Source organism: Phyllostomus discolor, chromosome 3, assembly GCF_004126475.2.
Source record: "Phyllostomus discolor isolate MPI-MPIP mPhyDis1 chromosome 3, mPhyDis1.pri.v3, whole genome shotgun sequence".
Taxonomy (NCBI): Eukaryota; Metazoa; Chordata; class Mammalia; order Chiroptera; family Phyllostomidae; genus Phyllostomus; species Phyllostomus discolor.
Window position 1 is genome coordinate 109,089,081 of NC_040905.2, and position 24,210 is coordinate 109,113,290.

A 24,210-nucleotide genomic window follows, 5' to 3' on the forward strand; every position below is an offset into this window, starting at 1 on the left:
CAAGAGCATTTGTCAAACAGTGTAAAACCCTAATCCCAGATACTGAGGTGTGTGGTATCCTGATCTAGGCTTTGAATTCTCTTTCAAGATTTCCAGCATAAAATGATAGTGTCTGTTGGGGGTCAGAAGGCAGGGCCAGCCTCTGCTGACAGGACTCAGTACAGATCTGCTGTGACAGGGGTGAGCAACCAGTATTTAGTTGGGCCCAGAACCACAGAGCTGGTCATTTAGCCATATCAAAACAACTTCCAGACCATTTTTTCATGCTATCATGTCTTTGCACATGCTAGTCCTTGTGCTGAGAATGGCTTTTCTGCCAATGTCTTCACCAAAAGCAGATCACCACTAAAGAGCAAAGATAGATGGGACCAACACAGGCATCTGGGTCAAATTCAGCCTCACCAATCAGCAGCTATGTGCCCTTGGACTAATTACGAAGCTATGTGAGCCTCATTGACTCATCTGTAAAATGGGGATAGAGGTAAGGGCCAGCCTCAAGGGAAGAGTCAGAGAGATAAGGCTGTAAAGTAATGAGCAATTGGGCTTGACATCATAGCTCTAGCTGAACGTCACCATTGCTCTGACCTTTATCCAATGCCTACCCAAAGTGGAGTTATTTCTCCCTCCTGTAAATGCCAACATCAACGTTTTGATCCTCACTTGGTCAAATATTAAAGGTACTTGTGTATGTGACTCATTTCACACTGAAGTTGCACCCAATGAGCTTACTCGATATTCTATCCTGCTTACATCTAACTCATTGCTTTTTACCCAGGAGATGTAAAATAAATATCTATTGACAGAATATTCCCCATATTTTATAGGGGAGGTGACAGATGATGACATGGAGAAATTAATTTATTTATCAACTCCAGGTAGAATTAAGAAGAGGATTGGGAAGAAGCAGCCTGCAGTCTCTGGTTGGTTTCTGATCTGCTTATTCAGTATCAGTGACTGTTGTCAGTGGAAGAGAGGAAGGTGAATGAGATTCAAAAACTGGATCCTTCCCTGGCTGGTATAGCTCAGTGGACTGAGTGTGGGCTGCTAACCAAAGGGTCGCAGGTTCTATTCCCAGTCAGGGCACATGCCCAGGTTATGGGCCAGGTCCCCAATGGGGGGCCATGTGAGAGGCAACCACACATTGATGTTTCTCTCCCTCTCTTTCTTCCTTCCTTCCCCTCTCTCTAAAAATATATAAATAAAATATTTTAAAAAACCCCAAACTGGATTCTGGTTTAGGAGACCAGAGCAAGGGGCTAGATAGAATGTGATCCCAGTGGGAACAAAATATTAATATTTAACAAAATATTAATGTATTCAAACATGGGGAACAATGCTCTTTTCTAAACATTTGTAAAAGGGACCCAGTCTGCTTCTGCTCTTACCTTGGAGGTCTGTAGGTTTGGTTCTAGAGCTCCTCAATAAAGCAAGTGTCACAATAAAGCAAGTTGTAATCATTTTGCTGGTGAAGGGTCTAGCCTTCAATTTCTAAAAAATGCAACATATATGAAGCACAATAAAGGGAGCCACAATGAAACAACATCTCCCTGTGATGGAGAGAAGAACTGAGGCTAGACCTTGAGGTCTGTTTCAGTGAGCATACAGTGTAGACCAGGAGAGACTGAAGCTGAGCTCTGGCTGGGAAAGTGGCCCCTTCTTTCACCAGGATAAGTCCTTGGGCACTGGGGCAAGCAGTGAACTTCCATATCAAGCCTGTTTGTACTAACAGCTCCCAGTGAGACAAGAACAGGCCCCAGTGTTTGTTCAACATGGCAGCCTCACTGGAATCCTTTCCCCTCCAATGTGTGCCACAGAAGGCTAATTTGGGACTCTAAATGACATCCCCGATTTATGAGACAGAAAAACAAAGAGAAAATGTGATCTCACATCCTCATTTTGATAAGCTCAAACAAACTATACTTCTGCTGTAGAAGTGCTTACTATATTCCAACTACTATGCCAAGGCACAGAGAGTCTACTCGCTATACCTGCCCTAGAGGAGCTTACAGGGTACTCAGTCACACATCCATGTGTATAAATGTTGAATGGCAGCCTTGATGGGTGCTGAGGAGGAGAGGGATAATGGCACTTTGAACATAAAATGGAAGGATGAGGGCTAGCAACAGAGGTGAGGGAACTGGAGGAAATGCCTCAGAAATCTCAAAAGCTTAGCCAGGTAGAAAGCAGGAAGAGCAGCCCAGCCATAGGGAACAGCCTATGCAAGGCTGCAGGAAGGGCATCTTTCAGCTTTGGGAGGCTCTGCAGGAAGTGGTGGCTACACTCTGAAAGGAAATAAAAAATTCTAGCTGCTATTGTAAACCACACCATGTATGAATTTCTTGTTTTCACGGAGTGCAACACCTGCATGTTTTGGAGAGAAAGGAATGAGAGGCTGAGTGATCTACCTTTATGATAACTCTAAAAAATGAGGAACCAACATAGTTGTCCTCATTGGCAGTGTGAAATGAAGCTACTTTGGGAGGCTGTCAGTTTCACCAAAATGCTGTGTGTGTGTGTGTGTGTGTGTGTGTGTGTGTTTCCCCCTAAGCTACATGTAATAGCACAAGTACAAATACTATTACTCTCTACATTGACTGAGCGATGACTATGTGTCAGTACCTAATCTGAGCATGTTGTGCTCATTATCCTACTTAATCTTCAAAGTACTCCTTCGAGATGGACAATGTTATTGTCACTTCTTTAAGTATAAAGAAACTGAAAAGGGGAGAGCTAGGTAGTAACTAAGCTGGGATTCTAGCCCAGGTGGGCTTGGCTTTGGAGCCCCAACTTTTATCGGCTCTGGCAGGCAGCAGTGGTCAAACTTCAGCATGCAGATGAACCACCTGGAGGGCTTGTTCAAACACAGATGGCTGGGCCTCACACCCAGCCCAGAGGCCCTGAATCAATAGATCTGATGAGGGGGTTAAGAATTTGCATTTTTAACAAGTTAACAGGTGATGCTGCCGCTAGTCTGAAGACTAATAGGATCATTGCTCTATGAAACACCACTCTCCACATGTTCCTGTTTGCCACAGCACTGAAGATCAGCTTTCTAGGTCGTATTCTAAATGGAAGCTGGTTATAGAAAAGCTCTTACAAAGTCTCATACTGGTTTCCATGAATATGTCTAAACACTTATTTTTGAAGCACTATGAAACAGGTGCAACAAATTTGTAGGGAAAGAAGGACAGGGGTCAATCTCTAGTATGCATCTATAGATGAATGAACCATGGCCCAGTCACAAGAGAAAGGAGTTGCCATCATGCACTGAACAGGTGCAGTCAATTTTATTGCAAAGACGGTCTGTCTAGCCATGCAAAGGTAATTGTATTGCTTGTCAATCACTTGGGGACTGCAATATGCTTTTGCAAGAACATAATGCAAATGCACATCTCATTTTCTTAGAAAGGTAATAACAGTGGTTAAATATTTGGAATGAATGCAAGCAGGGAATGACTGCACTATAGCAAATAAGTTTACTTAAAAAAAAAGGAAGGAAAGAATAAGATGCCCAAAGTACATGATGTGTTTGTGTAATATAATATAGTCTAACCATAAATATATTTTGAAGGAAAGGTTATTTAAAACTACTCTACATACTTCCCTTCCAAGTGGAGATAAATTAAAATTTTAATGCATTCAAATCTAGCTGTTTTTAAGTTGATATTAGGTGGGTCCATGAACTTCCTGGCATCATTTGCATAGAATTATGTGTGTGGTGCATGTGTGTATATATGTACATAGACATTTTCCAAGGGAAAATACATAGTTTTAATTAGGTTATCAAAGGCATCTATGACACCCTATTCCCCTCCCCAAATTTAAGCAGCACTGATTTATGGTGTCTGTCCATAAATTCACCCAATTAAGAGGATTTTTTTTTTAATGTAAGAGGTTACATTTTAAAACTGCCTGGGAATCTGAATAAGAATTGACACCAAAAACAAAAAGCTACAGAGAATCCTGGAAAGTATTTGAGAATGGGTGGCGAAGACTTTAGTTCAAGAGTTATATTAAACTGGAAAGTTCCTAAATATCAAATAATACGGTCTGAGGATTAGACATTTAAAAATTAAAACCAAAAAGTATATTTGATTTACAGACAGCAAGTCTTATATGCAGTGTTAGAGGCTGGTATCAGACAGTTATTTTTAGGACCTGAAAGCATTCTCAAAGTATCCGCGTATGGGTCGAATTCTTGTACTAGTTGACTTTAAGAAGTTTTCTCCTAGGATACTATGGTATCTTTCCTATACTCAAAGTAGTAGAATCTCTTCAAAATGCTTCTCAACCTAACTCTGAGAAATTGTACATAGATGTATCATAGTTAAATATATGAGAAAGTGCAGAATATCTCATTCAAAGATAGCCAGTGAACCAAGACCAAGGCCGTATAGCAGATGCTTGATGCTTAGCTTAGGTGTTTAATAAGTAGCTACTTTATAATTAATTAACCAATTAGTTAAGAACAAGAACTTGGTGAGGACAATTTCATGAGGTTCCTTTGGGAAGGAATGGGTTTTAGTTGTTGTAGTCCAATATCAGAGGTGGTACCAAGTCTGGTGGCTACCTTCCATCTTCATCCATAAATAATCAGTCTGCAAGCTCCACTGGATGGCAATTACCCAATGGGTAATTTCTCCCAACTGTGAGTCATAGGAAGACAGACTGGACATTATGTCTCCTCTACCAAAATTGACTCCAGGATCAAATATAAGGAGAAGTGTGGAAAACTTGGTCCATTCAGCTTTTGTTGAGATTGTTCACAAGTTGATATTTTATTTACAATCTACACATTACAGAAACTATTGAAGTGCTCTGTGCAAACCAAAGCCATCTCTGCAGCTTGTAGGGGATGCAGATCTGTGAACTACAGGTGCCTGCCAGCAAAGGAATAAGTGATGTCATACAGGGAAAGACAAAGGATCAGTAACTGCATCAACCTCAACAATAGTAGCTAGAGTTCACTAAACACACATCACATGATGGATCTTACTAAGTTGTAATCTTATATGGATTTCCTATCCCATGCTCTATTAACCGAGTGGAGGAAGACATAGTCGTCAATCTCCTATTAAGGCAACTGTATCTATACAAGTTAAGTCAGCTACCCAGGGTAGTATGAGTTAGAACAGCAGGGGCCAATCTCATCTGCCCCTACACTGTCTTTTTGAACTGTAACAATTCTGTAGACTGTGTAGCCACTAGATTTCTAACTCATCACTCATTCTCTTTCAGTTAATGTTGGTAAACAATAGGGGGTTTGCTATTCCAGTCTAGAGTTCTGCATTCATTTCCATGATCCCTCCATGGTCTAAACAGAACCCCTGTACCCCCATCCCCTGAAGGAATGATCATGCATTACACCCCAAGAAGTTTCTATTTAGCTACGTGAGACAGAGAGATAGGGCCTCTCCATAGCCTATGTTCTTTACTTGCTGGAATGGATTTTAGAAAACATCAGGATGTGGAAGGGGAAACAAAATCAGTGAGAGGAAATGATGGATGTAGGGCATCCTTGGTGAACCCTCCTGGACAACTATCTTGATGCTAGATATTCCAAGGGTCACCCATGGCTCCACAAAAGCAGCCATGGAGGTTCTGTGGGATATTGTTTCAATCTCTTGGAGAAAATATATAGAAGCTGTATGTGAATATAGGATAAATGACACATTTTTTGTTGGTCTTTGGATAACAATGTATATTCATATTGGATACTTGATGAAGAACAGAGGTTTAGATTGGCAGTTAGATATGTCTTTAACTGATGACAATGGGAAAATTAAATTTTTTCTTAGTGAATGCAGTTTGCTAGGTGACATCTTAGAAAAGATGGAGATCATTGGGTGTTAGGGAGAATCAGAGAATGAGATCTTAGCATGGAAATTTAGGAAATGATCGAATACAGATGTGTCCTATTTCTCTTCACTTCCTAGAAGCCTTATCTAAACACCTGAGACTTTCCTTGTTGCTCACACAGCACCCTCCTTACTGTTTATCACACTTATTGAAATTGTTGGCTAACATGGCATGCTCTGTCCCCAACTGGAAGAAATTCCTCTGAGGGTGCCATTTGCCTCTGCATCCTCAGTGCAAGAGAGTGCATGGAGCTGAGAAAAAGGATGTTGAGCTGAACAGAACATCCATAAAGACGTTAGTCCGATTTAGAAGTCATCCTTGAAAGGAATTTTTAGACAAACAGCTATAAGAAATCCACACTATCTCCTGGACCACTTGAATCCTGATCATGTCAATTCCTGGAAACAGGAGTGGGTTTCCAACATCTCTGCAACTCAATATAAGATCAGGGCACTGTTTCCTCCAGCCAAACTCTGCTCTTCTTTCCAAGATGAGCAGCCCACAGGCCAGAGGAAAAAGGAAACCACCACTTAAGATTCTCGATTCACATTTTTGCATCCAGAATCAATGCACTCCAGCCAACCTGTAGTCCAGTAAAACACCCAGCAACCAGTTGAATTTCCTCCTTCCCCACCAGCCCTATCCTCTTACAGAACTTGCAGACATGAACACACACACACACACACACACACACACACACTCTAACCATCTTGTTCTTTCTATTCTCCATATCTTAAGAATTTTATCTTACTATTAAATGTGGGTTCAGAATTCCAGTTAATATTCAGCAAAGAGGCACAACCCACAATTGTAAACAAAAGGATTAGAAATATCACTGGAATATTAATACTAAAGCATGTTCCAGGCAGTCACAAACACATTGTTTCACCATTTGGAGATGTCTGTGTCTCTCCCTGGTGAATGTGGTGGTAATTAGTTATGCATGGTTATTCCCAGCAAAGAGCAAGTTCATTATAAGTTAGCAAATTTCTATTTTACAGCAGGTGTGTTATTCTGAGACTTTTATAAATTGTTCATGTGAGGATAAGCCATATAATTTTACTTCATTTTTGTCTGTTCAATATAGCAGTGAGCTACTGAAGGTATGTATACTAGAAAGCTGCAATTACCAGCTACCAAGATAAGATAATGATTTTTCAGACAAACTAATCGTGTATAAACATGCAATTTTGCATTTATGGCTTATGAATCTTGCTTTAGTAATCACATGAGCCTAGTGGGTAACTTTTTTTCCTTCATAACTCATTATGTGACCTTGAAAATAACAAGTCTTTATTCCTGCCTTTCTGGATCTATAAAATGGGCTTGATACTGTGGGGGCTGAAGATAATGATTATACACTCAGATAGTCAGATTATTTATATCACATTATCCAAGAGATGAGGTTAAAGACATGAAGATACATGTCTTATTTTGGAGGGTGAGAGAATTTTGGGCTAATTCATCCTTGGTTTGTTATTACCCACCATCTTCCTAGTAGAGCTTTTTTTTTTTCTTTTCTTTTTTAGTGTTGTTTTGCCCACTAAGAAGCTTGGAATTGACCTAACTCTAATGATAACACCAGAAACAATGGACTTTGCCTACTCTGCCTTTATTTTCCCATCCTGACAATTTCATCTACTTTCATTTTCTTTATAGTGTTAACTCTGTCTCACTGCATTTGTTTTTGAAACACTTCAAATGCTTTCCTTTGAAATGGTAGAAATATAAATATCTCACTCAGTATAATAGAGAGATATTCTAGGCTAATTCAGGTTTTCTAATAGATTTACAAGCAACAGAACTATTTAAAAACGTGTTTAACCCTGTTCACATAGTCCTGAATACAGTCATATTCTTCCTAAAGATTAGAAAGCCAGTCACAGGCAAGGGAAGCCTCCCACCAGGCCATCCTGGGCATAACTGAGTTTCCTTATAGCAGCACCAATGATGTTTAGGGCACTAGGACTCTCTGTATCAGGGGAAGGGCCATCCTGTGCACTATAGGATGTTTAGCAGCATCCCTGCCCATTAAGTGCCATTGTACCTCCCAGCCCCTGTAATGACAACCAAAAATGTCTCCAGATATTCCCAATGTTTCTTGAGGACCACAGCCTTAGAGATATCCCTCTCTCCCTGACTCTGTGTGTACAGGAATGTTCTAGGAGGATCAGGAAGGAGAAAGGGTAGCATCTCTAGGTTGTAGCCCACCACACCAGTACCGGTTTTTTCAGCATTCACCACCATTCCTGCTATTCACTTGGCAATACCAAAGTCCATGCACAGAAATACCAAACTGGCAATGGGGAACACGTGAATTTGCATTTCCTTGCAGAGGGGAAACAAAGACAAGTGACATCTTGGGAAATCCAGCTAAAACGAGTCGTAATTCCAATTTCACTGAAATTTTGAATGTTTGCATTTGACTCCATATCTAATTTTCTCTTCCCAGCCAAAGGCTCATAAACCTTGAAACTCAAGGTATCTTAGGGAAAGGGAGCATGACCAGCCAGTGATTTTTATGTTTGAAAACCCCATGTCCTTCCATGGACAGACTCACGGGGCAAATGTGATCCAACCTCCTTAATAACCAGATGTTTGCAATCATCAGAAATACATCTTTGGCTGTAACCATTTCTCTGTTCTCCAGCATTCAGTCTCAGAGAGAATTTACATAACAATATGTGACATGTAGAATGCTTAAAGGCACCATCCATGACAGGACAAATTACACTCATTTTTCAATACTCTTTGCAAGGTGCTCCATGACAGGCGCGCTGGGCTGCATGCTGGGGTGTTCTGGTGGGGCAGTCAAGACCATCATGCGCTCGCAAACAGGAGGGGGCGGGTGCAGGGAGGCCCGCCCAGGGGGTAGCATCACTTACCCGCCATAGGCAGGGATCGGGGGTGGGGGTGCCGCGGCCCGGAAGGTGTTGTACACGGTGCGACCACGGCCTCGCAGATGTGCCCCTCGGTAGGCGGCCGCCGCAGTGGCGGCTGGATACGGAAAGCCTGGCACTGTAGGAGGAGAGGAGAGAGCAAGGCAAAGGCTTTCAGAGTCACACCTACCACTGAAGGAACATTCCATCCCGACCTTGCTGCCCCAGGGCAAAAACTGGACACCTGCCACCCTCCACAACCCCTCACATGCTTCCAGGGGCCAGGGGTATAAAGGCAGCAGCAGGGCTAGGGCCAAGGCCAAGGTCTGATTCCAAAGAGGATGGGCTAGTTAAGTAGGTGGGCCTGGTGTCCAGGAGAATATGCTAAATGACAAATATTGATGAAGAATTCTTAAAAACAGACTTAAAGCTCACAAGCAATTAAAAGGTGGATTGCAAGATGTATGTGCAATGTGTTCTCAACATGTATTGGTCTTCTGTCTATCCATCCATTGTTCCATCCATCTATCCATCCATGAATCCATCCACATACATGCACGCACACACATCTAGTGTGTAACATTTATATATGAACCTCTCCATGTGTTAGTGAATATGTATGTACATTGTGTGCAAATATAATATGCGTAATTGTGTGTATGTATGTATATGCAGGTATATGTGCATATGTATATGTGAATATGTGTATATATGTATATTTATATTTGTGTACATATGTATATATACATATATACACATATTTTGATGTGTTCCATACTTATCTCTGGGGCTGAATGGCATGAGTGTTAGTTGTCTGTTCATAGCTTTTCCCCAACCCATTTTTAGTTATTTCCTACATTTTCCTTTATGTACATATATTGTTAATTGAAATATGGTACACCTCATGCTCCCAGAAACAAATCATTCCAATGTCCCATCAGCCCCCTAACCATTTATTCAGCCTGTAAAACACAGTAGCAATAAGGACAGAGAAGTCTGGGAACTCAACTCTTCAGAAGAGTGTGGGCAGGGCTTTCTTTCCTAGGGGAAAATTCTCTGAACAGGATAACTTGGTGAGGAGTCAAGAGGGAAATTAAGTGCAATGCTTGAGACCCCCGATAATTAATTCTGTTGCGTCTGCCTGGGCTGTCCTTCCTCCCACCGCGTGCAAATCCTAACCCAGGAGGCCTCACGGAACTGCTTCTGCTTTCCAGCTCCTTCCTCTTCTCTGAATCCCCCAAAGCTCTCACCATGCAGCCAGCACTTGTCCCATCCCACTAAACAGCAGCACCAACCCCCAGTGCATGTGCATGGGGTGCTTTTCTGGAAAATACACCTGGGAACTCACTGTCTCAGGAGACCTATATTGAAGGCTCAGAAAGTCCTACAGAGAGGGGTATGCTTTAACCTAGCTAACCCAGCATTCCTCAACTCCATTTTCCCAGGTACTCATTTTTATTTAATCCTCATGTGAGGTATGTTTATTGATTTTAGAGAGAGAGAAGGGCGAGAAGTGAGAGACACTGATGTGAGAAACATTGATTGGTTGACTCCCTTCTGTGCCCCAACGTGGGATCAAACCTACCACCCACATGTGTGCTCTGACCAGGGACTGAATCTGTAACCTTTCAGTGTGTAGAACAATGCGCCAACCAACTGCCAACCAGCTCAGCCATCTGGTCAGGGCTCTGAGGCCTGGAATATCTCTTGCAGGTATATTTTATGGAATATCTCTCGCGGGTATTGATTTTGAGAGAAGGAAAGCCAGTCATTTGTTACTTTTATCTCTATTAGTGTGCAAGCTCCTTGAGACCTCCCTCCATGTCCCATTCATCCCTGCATCTCCTCTTGCTTCCCCAAGTCAAGAGGAACCCCCTGATTTTGTCCACAGTAGGTTCTAAATTTTGGGCTCCTCCACGAATGCATGGATGACCAAGTGAATAAAGTTGTGGGCTGTGGTCAGGCCAAATGATGGGCAGACCATCCAGTACACCTTCTCTGCTGGTCCCATTTTTTTTCTCATCCCATTGACCTAACAGGAGATTTGAGGATTTTCAGAGAGAGGAAGACTGGTGAGATAAGCCAGGGTGAGAAGGGTTTCATTCCCCTTCAGAGTCTTACCTTCCTGCTCCATCTCTCCTGGGGTTTCACACAGTGCTTGTTATGATGTGCAAAGCAGGGAAGGACACAGAATTTCTTTTGACATGACATAAACACTAGGAGAGACCTTGCTGGGAAGGCAGCTCTTTAACTTTGTTAACTGAACACACCCACACTTCACCCTTCCTGGAACTCTGTTTGATGAGACACCTAAGGCGGGGGTATTGTATTTCCTGCTGTGCTAATGTGGTCTCCACCCTATATCCAAACTTCCAAAAGGGGCTTTCCCCTTTCTACATCCCATTCAGGAGCAGAAGCCCTCCACCCAGTCTCGTGCCATTACCCCGGGGCCTTGGACAGTACGTGTGTTTGTATCTGTATGGTGGGGTGGCAGGCTGGCAGGGAGAGCAAGGGAGAGCAAGGGACTTCGCATAAAGTCACTCCTGATTCTATACCACTGCACGGAACTGCACGGGTTGGAATATAACCCTTTAACCTGAAGGGAAGATGGACTGACTGTCATTTGGAATTCTCTGTGTTCCCAAATGGTGAACAGCCAGCCTGCTTCATGAATTCTATCATTTCTTTCTTTCATGATGAGGGTAAAATGCTAGGATTGGTGAATAAGCCAGAATGATTTCATCTTTCGATTTGTGTCTGAGAAAACCATACTGGTTATTTGTAACCTTCTTTTTTATTGTTAAAAACAAATCATGCAGCTGAACTTAACTGTTAGCTTGCCAGCCCCTAGCACCTACGTTTCCTGGTTCCAGTTTCAAATAACTGTGCTTGACACTCTAGAGAGGTGCCTGTCTTAACAGGGAAAGTGGGTAAATCCTAATATCATAAAAGCCCAAAAGTAATGAGATATGAGATGTTTGCTTCAGGACCAGGAGAAAATCAGTGAGCATGGCTTGATTTTAACTCCATTTTGCCACTGTTCAAATATGAAGTTTTCATAGGAACACCCTGGATTTTGAAATAAAGAAAATGAAAAATTCACAATCTGGCAGAGCAGCTGGCTGCCTGTGTGAGAAAACATGGTAATTATGCTGACCCATTCATTATCTCTGGCTACCGTGCAGAGGGAGTGAGACAAGATCCCTCTCAGCGACAAGCAGGTTTTACAATAATTCTTGGAGGATTTAGATGTTGAGAGATAACATGAAACAGAAGCTCGGCAGGAGAGCGAGGGGAGCACAAGCTGCTGAAAGTGCAGAGCCAGGGTTCTTTTTGTACCCTGTTTGCTACAGAATATATGCAGGATAAGATACTTATGGGTCTTAATGCAAGCCTCTTTGGGCTCCTCTACACAAAGCAGATTAGAGGTGTTCGTATTTTGTTCAAGGAACACAGGCAAGACTGCACATCAACTCTTGGTGTAAATATTGCCTTCCTGGGAGGCCAGGTCCCCTCAGGTAAAATAAGGTGATTCCAAAGTTCATGCTTGGGAGCAGAGGCTTCATGGAGAAATTACGTGAGTCTCCCAGATGGGTGGTTGGCTTAGTTGTCTCTTTCCTGTTGCCAGTCTAGGACTGGCCAAGAGGTCCCTTAGTCTCTAGTTAGTCATCATACTAATGAGCATTCCCTTCCTCTTTCTTCTTATGCTCCATCCTCTCTTTCCTACTTTTTCATTCCCCCGTCCTTTCCTTCTGCACTCCCTTCCTCCTTCTTTCCTCTCTTTATTTTTTAATCTGCTTCTGGGCAAGGCAGCCACAAACCTCCCCTGGTGTACAGTAAGCCTTCACTTAACATCGTCAATAGGTTCTGTGACTTTCAGTGAAATGACATACAACAAAGCCAATTTTAGCATAGGCTAATTGATATAAACAAGATTTAAGTTCCTACTGCATCTCATCAACATTATAACAAAACGATGTTATTCAAGGACCTGCTGTACTAGCAATCAAGTAGCTTGGATTCTGGAATAAAAGAACTCTTGCTATTGTTAGAATGAACATAAGCTCCATGAGGGCAATGATCTCCATCTGTTCCACTTACTGATTGCCAAGGTTGCCTGCACAGAGCAGGTATCAGGTATTTAACATCATGCCTGGACACCTTTTGGTGGTTAACCAATGCTAATTTCCTTCTTTCTGGGGGAGTAGATGCCCTATCTGTTTAGCTTCCATTTTTCATAACTCTTTCCTATACAAAATGTCTAGTCCAGGTTTTGCAGGCAGACAGTATGCAAATGACACAGTCATATCTCAATCATGACCCTTATAAAGATATTTGCTGCATCTATACTTTTAGGTGTTGTGTTGGCCCAGAAATAGCAACCAGACTTGTAATATCTTTGATTCTGATAAAAAACAAAGACAGGTTACACAGATGTATTGGACTTGTATTCTTGCAAACCTTCAAGTAATTTAAATTCACTTTTATTGCTGCAGAGTGACAGGAAGTTCTGTTTCCTGTTCTGGGGAAAAGCAGGACTCAAACTTTTTCCCCAGGCAGGAGATATCTATTTAAAGTCCCTTCTTTCATTTAGCTCCAGACAAGGCTTTTTGGCAACCCAGCAAATCACAGTCTCTGAATGCAATAAATTTGTGCAACAGGGGACAACAGAAAAATAAGAATATTTATAATCCTTAACTTATCTGATTTGTAGCTATGCCTTCTATGTGTCTCCCCACCTCCATTAGAGGATGTTCCCCAAATGGCTGGTTTAGGACAGTCTGGCTCTCTTCCTTGCCACTGAGACAAATAGTGAATGTCTAGGTAAAAAAAACCCACAGCTGTTTGTCAAGCTTCCTTTAGACTCATCATGGGATGGGATTACTTTTTATTCACTTGCCCACCAGGTATGCTGGCTTGTAGATGCTGGGACATAGTTAATTGCATATTTGAAGCACTTGCTTGAATAAATGATTCAGATACAGATTAAACAAAACCAAAATGGCTTTGTTCTTGGACCCTCTAGAAACAGACATCTTATTATGTACTACATGGCATGACACTTATCTTTTGTTGAGTGAAAGTTATCATGTCATCTACCAATGCCCCAGTTCTGGAGTTTGGATCCAGTAAGTGGGCAATAAATGTTTAATCAATCCAATGCAAAGTGCCAAATGGATGCTCACAGTGTCCTCTCCATTTCTGGAATGGAGCAAATCACTGTTAATAAAAGTCATAAACCTGTCACCCTGTCCAATAGTTGTTAATGTAAATTAAAGAACAAGGCTAGAGAAAAAAGATACCAAATTAGAGGCATTTCTGAACTCCAATGCTGGATTTTGATTTTTTTTCTAGTTGAACTTCAAGTTAACACACATGTAAACAGACCACCAGTGGGGGACAACTGGAAGTATTCAGGCTGTTTTGTGGAATACAGTATAAATCCTTAGTTCTTGGCAGGAGAAAAGAGAGACAAGGGAGGGTAAAAAATCATAGGTTCATTATACTGGAAAGGTTCCCTCTGAAACCTTATCCAGCATGAATCAAAGTGAAAAATATGGTATCACTGCAACGAAAATTGGATTTAGCTCATAAGCTAAAAATGAGTTTCTCTCAAAGAAAACAGGGCAAGAGCTTTTGGAGTAAATACCAATTGAACATCTTGTTGACACATCAACAATCTCAGCCCACCCACTCCCAGCCTTCAGCTAGATTTATACCCAGAGCCTATTTTGGGGGAGGTGAGTTGGAGTAACCATCTCCATTCTTGGGAATAAGTAGTTCTTTCTATACCTTGGAACTCAATGAAACGGAAACTTTAGGGATGTAACAAGAGACATGCTGTGATGAGCTAGAGAACTGAAACAAATCAACATTTTTAAATAGAAGGTATGTGGGTGTATGGACCAGCCAGACCCATTTACCTAAGTGTCAACTGCTTCCTGTCTCCTCCTCAAAGACAAAGCCCCCACCTCCAACCTTCTATGAGCTCTGCTTTCAATGTATTTACAGTGACAAACGTGTGTTTACCCCCTCCATCTCTTTTACGAACATGGTGCTTACCTTAGAAAATAAACACAAATGAGATCATCTAGGCAGCCCAGGAATCCCAAGAGAAGAAACACAAAACTAGTGGAAAATACTTGAGGGTTATAAACTGCATATTAAAGTTTTAGAGCTCTGGGAAAGATGGCAGAGTAGCAGATGCAAAAGCCAACAGGGGGGCAGATTCTGCATCAAAGCCATACAAATATACAACTGCTTTAATGGGCAATTATTCTTTGCATTTGTGTGCTGGTTTGAATTTGCATGAAGTTGCCAGCTGCCCTGGAAGAGGTGCGCCTTCAGAATGAAGCGGGGACTTGTTTTTTGCCCTGTTCTTCCTCTCCCTTTGCCCTATAATGCCACCTTTCCCCCACTTTTGGAATGTTTCAGGGCTGAGAGATCTTCATGCTAACTTCGAGCTGAATTGTTCTGTGGGTAGTTTATGGTAGGAAACATTCACTTGCACAATTCTGGGGGTGCAGGTGCATATTCAACAGCAGGTTCATGGTTCTGCGGGATCCCCCCTGGGGGATCTCCTGTTCAATGTGCTGGACCATAAATTAAGAAGTGGCATAATAGGTAACACACTGAGGCAAAATAAATAGCCAGCCATAGCTCGATTTCAGAGGCAGAGCACTGTGTGATAAACATCACAGTGAAAACGGATGAATTTGTTCAAATGGCAAAAATGTGTGCTCTCAAACAGCTCTCAAACAAAGGTACATCAGATTGGTTTATAACACAGAATTTATACACAGCTAGGTCACTATCTTTAAATGACATTACATGGAAAACTGAATATGATGGGACATATTTAGTTTGAAGTCAAAGTAAAATGGAAAAGCTTTCAATTTTTAAAAAATTCTGTAATTTCAAGGTTTGGGGAAAAGAAGAAGGGTTCCATCCATTCAGTCATTTACAAACCAACCAGAAGAGCCACTTAATTTGCTGGGATCTCTGGTTCTCATATTCACATGTATTTATCCCTAAAATGCACATTTGAGATCAACTCTCATTTCATTTAAAAATGCATGTTGATATTAAATACTACTGTTTAGAAGTGAATAAATCTACATTTCGGACAAACAGTTCCTTATAGGACACCCTCATTTGAAATGCATTGAATAGGAAAACAAAAATTTCTAATTAATGTACAAGTCTAATCACCATTCTCCACATGGAAGAGTAATTTTTCACTGTTCATTTGCTTGGTTTAATCTCAAAACTGACATAACAGAAATGCAATGTCCTATAAATCTCCACTCATTTGTTTCTTTAATATTCATATTCCATTGAACTGCAGCTGCTTGTTGCTTCAGTCTGTTACAACTTGCGAAAGTGTCGATAAAAATATTATGAAAGGCAAGATGTGTTTCTTTCTGGCTGCGTGTGCCATTTATTTGGGGAAAGACAATAAATGGCTCGTGGATTGTTCCCGGGGCCTGCTGCTTGGTGGGTGATTAGTGATTAATTACCTGGCAGCAAATTGACATGGCACGAGGAAATTGACACAGCCCTGATTAATTAACTTTTTATGGGCGGTAGTTACTCACAAAACATTGCGCACCATAATTGAATCTTTTTACATAACGTTATGGTACAAAAGTTTTAGTCAAATCCAAATTAGCCAGAAGTTTCTAGGCTGTTATAGGTCTGATTAGGATGTGTGGAAGGGATTGGCAAGGATTTGAACTTGGAGAGAAATGCACATTTTTGAAGGGAAAAAACATGGTGACACTGTACTGGCCTGACTGCCCAAGCTGCCAGGGGTGTCCAACCTTTTGGTGTCTCTGCCGCCACCCTGGAAGAAGAAGAGTTGTCTTGGGCCAGACATTAAATAGGCTGTGACATGTAATAAAAAAAAATTCTCATACTGATTTAAGTAAATTGACAATTTCAAGTTGGGCTGCATTCACAGCCATCCTGGGCCACAGCCCCCTAAATCTTTATTGTACGAGGCTGAAATGCCTCGTTCCACCCCCCACCCCCCAGCCTCTGGCTGCTGCTTTGCAGTTGCTTCAGCAAGTTCTCTGTCTTTTGTTCAGTCTATACTGGTTGAGTTAATTTCCTCATCCAATTGTGGTTCCAACATCACCTCCTCCTCCAAGTCTTTCCTCTTAATTGTACCTGACATTTTCTGACTGCCATCAGTCACTCACATCACTCTTTGTGGCCTGCCTCCACTTACCAGTCTTTTATCACCTTATTTGATAGCGGTTTCATTTTATAATTCTGTGTTGGGATGTCCTGAAAACTTTATTTTGGTCAATACTTTGTCTCCAGCACCTAGAGGATTACCTGGCCCAAGGTAATCCCTAAGATGTTTATGGATTATATTGACACATAAACTAGAATGCCACAATAAGTAGTTCAATTATGAAGGAAAAGTAGGTGCTGGTCCTTGAATCTGCAGGACTTGCTGAGATGCTGCTTCTGAAGGATGCATATTCTAAGAGAACCTGATTTGGTGAGAACATTAATGATGAGGGACTATGGACCTTATTTGTCTAAAAGTTCAGGCAGTGATAACTGGAATAATCCAAGCAAAATCATGAATACAGTTGGCAAAAAATTCCAGCTACCTGTACTCTATTACCAATGGAGGAGATTCGACCCTATGATATAATAGCTACTATTTACTCACATTTGTTAACCTCCAGACCCACCAGTTAACTCAACTAACTCTTCACAAAACCATAGAAAACAGACATCATGGCTATCTTTACTTTTCTGGGAGGAACAAAAGATATAGAGCAGCTCAGAAACTCAGCCAAGTATCTGAACTCAGGCATTTTAACACTAGAGACACTATCATCTTATCTATTATCCAAGTCAAAGGCATCCCGTGTCAGCTTTGGGCAAGACTGTCTCCATTTTCCTTCCCTCCTATTGCCTGTCAAGCTGCTACATCATTTCTCTATATCCATACCACACCCCCAAAAATCCAATTCATCACGGACTCAGTTAACTCACAGGAGAATCTGCTGACATCTCCCTGAGACTTCAATACACTCCTCGTTGGGAACAGAGGGTAAAACTGGAGGAGGGGCCAGGTGCCATTTCTTACATTCTATATTTATGCTCTGAGATTTCAAGACACCTGGAAGGGCTTTGCTCCTTTAATACTAATTGGATAGAGGCCATGGGGATTGCTACTGATTTATATTCCCAATAAGAGTCCAGGGCAAGCTGTTTCCCATCTCTACTGGGGTTTATCTCCACATCTGGAGGTGAGCCAGGGGGTTGTATACAATCCAAAAATGTTGGGAAAATGGACTCTTCCAGAAATAGGGACCTGGGTTACATTAGTGTGGTGTTCCACACACAAACCTGATTACTGTCAAAGTAATGTCCTCCTTATGACTAAATTTAACCAGAATTCTTCTCCAAGATATGGAATATAATTGACTTAATAGTGTTATCAATTATCACTTTGCTCACAACGTGGTTAGAAATAAATCTCTTTTAGAAAGAAATGAGTCATCTGTAAAAATAAATAAATAACAATGCAAAGAACACACATATATTTGCTTTGAATAGTGATTCTGGTGTTACCAGAGCAAAAATGTTTCCTAACTTGAAAGCAAATTCAAAATGCTGCAAAAAATCCCACACCCAACACTCATACATGAAAATATTCTTTCATCGTGTAGGTCTTTGCAACTTTGGATGAGGACAGAGCCTTGTTTATTAACCTATTGCCACACTATTCTGCTTACCCCCCCTAAGTTAACTGTTGTCTCTCTTCTCCCAGGTTACAAATGGTCAGATTAATCAAACAGACACACATTGCCTTCAAATGCACTGATAGGTTTTTACTGTACACAAGACATATTTGTAATCTGTTTATGCACAGGTATTGACAGTACCCCCCGGAGCAGGATTTTGGTAACATTTCATTCAGCAAAATGAGAATGAATCTCAATCTTGGAGTGTTTAACTTGGCAGGACCACACAAGGCATTTGCAAATGTGCTTTATGTTGTTTGAAGGAATGTTGAGGACAAATGGAGATGCTGAGGTCTATTTTAATTTGGATGAAGGGATTTGTCTTAATCTATTTGTTTGACAAAACCTGTACTGGTGTCAATTTAGTTTTTTTTTTTCAGGCAGCATGGTAAAAAAGCAAATAATTTATATAAATAATTACTTTATCGAGTGCATATACACAGTAAAGCTTCAATTGTTAAATCATTCATGACCTAGCTAACAGCTGGCTGAAACAGCAAGCTCAGTGAATTGCCTCTCCAGGTAAGAAACAGGGCAAGTGAGATAAATTAGCTTCCTTATGTTGGGCTGGATTTCCCATGCTTCTCTGGGGTTGCTGCGGCTCCTGAACATGAGGCCTTTAGAGGGGGTTGGCAGTAGCTCACAGGATGGGGACATGATGCCAAGTCATCGTTCATTTTACTTCCAGGCATCGCTGTGGATATAGCTGGTTGTTGTGTGTTGAGGCCATCTGATTTTTAGAGTCAGCTTCCAGACTCAAAAGACTGAGTCTTGATCCGTTGCGTGACAGCCTAAACAGACCATCTGGACCTGGGGATCCCCTGCCTGATGCCAGAACAGCAGCCCTTCCCAAACCCCCCTGTAAAACAGACTGAAGGAGAAGCACACAGAGATGATCCAGTCATCCAGTCACTGGACTACATAAACCTGCCAAACCAGCTTCTTTGGTGAACTTTTAAAAGATCTGCAGAATATGGCTTCTAAGAAAGAAAGGGAAAGATCAGCCATTTGTTTTCGGAGCTGCAATGCCTCAAGCAGCCTGAAAGGCTTTTCACACAGTACTCTTATTTAATGCTCTGAGGTAAGTAGGTATTCATAGATATGTTCAAGGCAAAGAGACTAAGCCAAGGTCACAGAGCCAGTGTAACCACAACAATTTAGACCTAGCACTGCCTGAATCCAGCTCTTTTCACTAAATCATGTTGATGCTCAAAGAGAACTTTGTAACACCAGTACTATGGACTAAAAATGATTTTTGGATGAGTAATATTACACTGTATATATGTACCATATCTTCTTTATCCAGCTGCATACTGATGACATTTAGGTTACTTCCATGTCTTAGCTATACAATGGAATATTAGTTGGTCACACAAAAAATTAAATCTCATTATTTGCAACAACATGGATGAAACTACCAGATATTACACTAAGTGTAATAAGTCAGACAAAGACTTCTAAATATATGTGAATTTCACTTAAATGTGGAATTTAAAAAACAAAATAAAACAGAAACAAACTGAAACGTACAGAGAACAAACTGATGTTACTAGATGGGAGGAGGGTAAAAAGATGAAGGGATTAAGAGGTAAAAACTTCCAGGTATAAAAACAGTCATGAGGATGTAAAGTACAGCATGGGGAATATAGTCATAATATTGAAACAACTATGTATGGTGTCGGGTGATACTAGACTTCTTGGGACAAGGGGTCATTTTGTAAGTTATATAGATGCCTAACCAGTATGCTGTACACCTGAAACTAATACAATATTGGATGCCAACTGTAATTGAAAACAATAAAATTTAAATGTTAAAAAATAAATAAAAATGATCTTTGGGAAATGTTTCTTAGATCTCTGTAGCAATAACAAGAATGCAAATAATAAATATCCCTGGGCAGATGTTCCCATAGAGGTAGTACTTGTATGTTTGTTTGTTTATTTTACATAAAAAGCAACTAAGTGTCAGGCGCCCACATTGCATGCCAATAAAACCCAAGGAGAGAGATCTAAAATGCTCGGTGTGCTATTTGGTCCTGAAAACTGCGTTTTGTTAACACTCCCCATAAGCTCTTCTGTAGCAATAAAATAGCTTTGGGCATGACAGTACTTTTACATAAATGAAAACATGATTTAAGAAAATGATGGTTTTGGAATTTTTAGTGAAGCAACTGTTTAAATTATCGTGTTTAAATAAACTATGCCAGGCTGTTTTCCCTCCAATGGGAGACAAGCTCAGCTTCCTTTTTATGTATCTTTGCAGAGGGCAGGGAGATTTACTTTTGAAGAGAAATACGGTGAAGGGAGAAGCGGGCCACCTCTGTAGTTGGACACATTTCTATGCAAGAAGCACCAAGAATCCCCACCCTAGCACTTGAATTATATGAGTGTCATTAGATGTCCTTACTCCCTTTCTAACATCCTCACTCTCAGCTCTGCAGACTTTGAGGGGCTGTGGCTCCATCTGCAAAGCCAGGCCCCTAGGAATGCACACCTGTACCATTGTATCAAGCTGCCCCACTTCAGGTTCCAGGAATCAACAGGATCTTATCTTTGCCCCCTGCAAATTTCATGTTCAGAGCTCTGAACTCAGAATAGTTTTTGTTTTTTCCTATTTTAAATACACATTGGTTTGAGAAAGCATATGAAGTGCAGATGAGTGCATAAGAAATGAACTCAAAATAAGCTTCTCAACCCTTGAAGGATTTCCCTCTTGCCTCTGCCAAGGGCCAGTGGAAGGTGGGTTTGGGGAGGAGTTAAATGTGGGAACTGCACCAGGCAGTCTCCTGATCCTCTTAAGAAAATGTGAGCATTAAAAGACAGTTTCTGTCAGTGTGATCTCAGGACTCTGGTTTCCAGGGAATTCCCCCAGAACAGCTGCCTCACTGCCTTTCAGAAACATCTCATCTCAGCCTTGTTCTGTGGCTGTGCATGCACTGGAATCCCAGGACAGTGTAGTTTATTGTTTTAATATCTGTCTGACACAAAGCAAACCATCCTCTGGTGACTCCTTATCTGTCACATGTATTTCTGCGAAAGAAATATCAAGACAAATAAGATGTTTGGGGGCACACCACAGGATGGTAGGTTTGCAATTGGCGGCCTTTTTCAGAAGGGAGGCCCCCATCTGAAAAAAGAGAAAAACCACCATTCTGCATTGAGATTAATAACAAAGCACCAGGAAAGCTAGACATTAGCTGCGTGAAATGGGCTTCTTTGAGGATTCTTCCCTTTAAGCAATTGAGGGTGGAGGGTATTTTACTAGTGATTTTTTTTATTTTCTTAAAATTGTTTTTTTAAGACAAAACACTAATAAAAGAGTGGTCCAGGATTATTATGGTTCAGCCAAAGTAACAGACATCAAATAAGAGAGCTAATCCAGCTGGGGTGGAAATGGTGGGGGCTGAAAATATAAATGAACCTGTTCTGAAAACTGGTGTTCATGTGGAATCACCAGTAAAAAAAGAAAGAAGGAAGGAAGGGAGGGAGGGAGGGATGGAGGAAGGGGAAGGGATGGGAAGGAAGGAAAAAGAAGGGAAAGAGAAGAGAAGAGAAGAGAAGAGAAGAGAAGAGAAGAGAAGAGAAGAGAAGAGAAGAGAAGAGAAGAGACCTCTTAAATGTAACCTCTTAATAAACGAGAGATGTAGAGATGTGCTGGGCCATGGGAAATCAGGACAGATGGTGCAAAGCAAAGAAATGGTGCTCCTGTGGTGGAGAAAGAATCGTTCATGGAGTTCCCCCATTAGTGGTGGTTGCTGAACAGCTCTGTCCAGCTGTGGACAAACACTGTTCAATCAATTAGGCATGTACTATGATTGAGGTGACAGGCAAGCATGGCATATAGTAGGTGTCTCAAAATCTCTTCTTTCAAGGATTCAATGAGGGAACTAGGATCTCAGAAGCTAAGTCTTCTGTCTATGGTGTGGAATGATGGTGAAAGCAGTGACATTTAGTTCACCTGCGAAGAGGTATTAATAGTGGGGAAGTTTCCTATTGGGGATGGCTTTCCAAATATCACACATTCCACATATTCCAAATATTACTTTCCAAGTAATGTGTTTGCAATTTTGAGATGTTAGCCCTACATATCTGTCTATCATCTACCTTGTCTACAAGACACTATAGGTCATCTTGTGTGTGTCATGTTCACATACTATTCACAGTGCATAGAATGGTGCCTGCTATGTAGAAAGAACTTGGTAAAGATTGGTTGAATGAAATAATGCATTTTCAACCTTCTTCCCCATCAAAGGACAAATAAGATGAGTAAAGAAGAAAGAATTAGTTCAGGGAAGGTGAGAGAGGGCACATAGTCTTGTTGTTGCCATAATGCTGAGTCATGTTCACAGGAAGAATGAAGCACTGTCTGATTCCTGATTACAAGGATCAGTCTAGAGGGTGTTTGAGAGCCAGCACTGCTGCAAAGTGTGTGAGAGGAAACAGAAGAGGCCTGGGTGGAGGATGAGAGATTCTGGGTAAGATGAGAGAGTCTCACTATTTATCCTGGGAAAACTGGGGCAAGTAGTAAGGAAGGCCAAGAGCACCAAAAGAAAGTCTCCAAACCCAGATTTGTTTGTTGTTTATTGTGTGAGCAAAACTATATCAATCCATTGTATCTTGTCTGAATTTATGTCCCTATCTTAATTTAATATGTACCAAGGGGTATTTGTACATATTAAGTACAAGGGCGGGTATTATTTTACATGCCTACTTTACATTCTTTGTCTTAAAATGTGATAAAAAATAATACAAAATGTCAAAAGTATGATGGCCCATAAGGCTGGAAATATTTACTTTCTGGCCTTTTAAAGAACAATTTGCCAACCTCTGGCCAGGCAGATCAGACAGGGAAGAGTGGCCTCTATAAAAATCCTGGGATGGGAAGGATGACCTTGGCCTGAGTGTAGAGGCTGGACTGCTGCTTAGAGGTTCCCCTTGCCCACTCTCTGCTCAGACTCTCAGAAACAGCATGTGGCACTGCTTGTTTGCACCCACCAGTGTGTCAATTTAGAGACTAGTAAAGATGGAAGGCTTGAAATTCTGTTAGGCTGGGTTCAAAGTTGATCTGGCTTAGTGACACTGGACAAATTTCTTAATCCCTCTGACCCTAAATTTTCCAATGTAAAAGGAGACATAATAATCATATTTATTTCATAGTTTTCTTGTGAGGACTAAGTGGGAAAGCTCATAGGAATGGCTAGCAGAATGCTAAACATATAGTTAGTTCTCAATAACTATTATTATTATTATTATTATTATTATTATTATTACTATTATATTGGGGCTAGAACTAGGGTAAGACAAGTTAGGCACCTCACCTTGGGTGAAAATTTTAAAGACCACCAAAATAAATAAGTAATCAAGATAAATCTTATTTCAATGCAATTTTTTTAAACTTAAAATTATTTTTAAAAATTCCATCATAAACAGACTATCAAAGTTTAAATAAAGAAGTTTTCTGCTGATTTATACTGAATACCAAGGCAAAAGAAAAAATAATAACCATCCTATATTTATAGGAAAAATTTATATTTGTTCAACAGATTTTTCCTTTAAACCTCAATATTTTTTAAAATATTGTGTTACAATATTATTTATCTTGATGACTGAGTTTTCTGGCACCTCTGTAAATTTTGTCTGAGGTGAGTACCTCTCTTCCTTACCCTAGTCACACTGATTATTATTCTTTTAAACAATCC

At 40.9% G+C, this 24,210-nt stretch overlaps 1 protein-coding gene across 14 annotated transcripts in view; it reads right to left on the reverse strand.

Moving 5' to 3' along the window:
* The window catches only part of RBFOX1 (RNA binding fox-1 homolog 1), a 1,508,648-nt gene that overhangs the window by 51,137 nt on the left and 1,433,301 nt on the right, over positions 1-24,210 (reverse strand). For all 14 annotated transcript variants that reach the window (XM_028527782.2, XM_028527789.2, XM_028527774.2 and 11 more), the window contains one exon: positions 8,745-8,877. In XM_028527782.2, the coding sequence (XP_028383583.1) occupies positions 8,745-8,877 (133 nt within the window). The remainder of the gene's footprint in view (positions 1-8,744; positions 8,878-24,210) is intronic.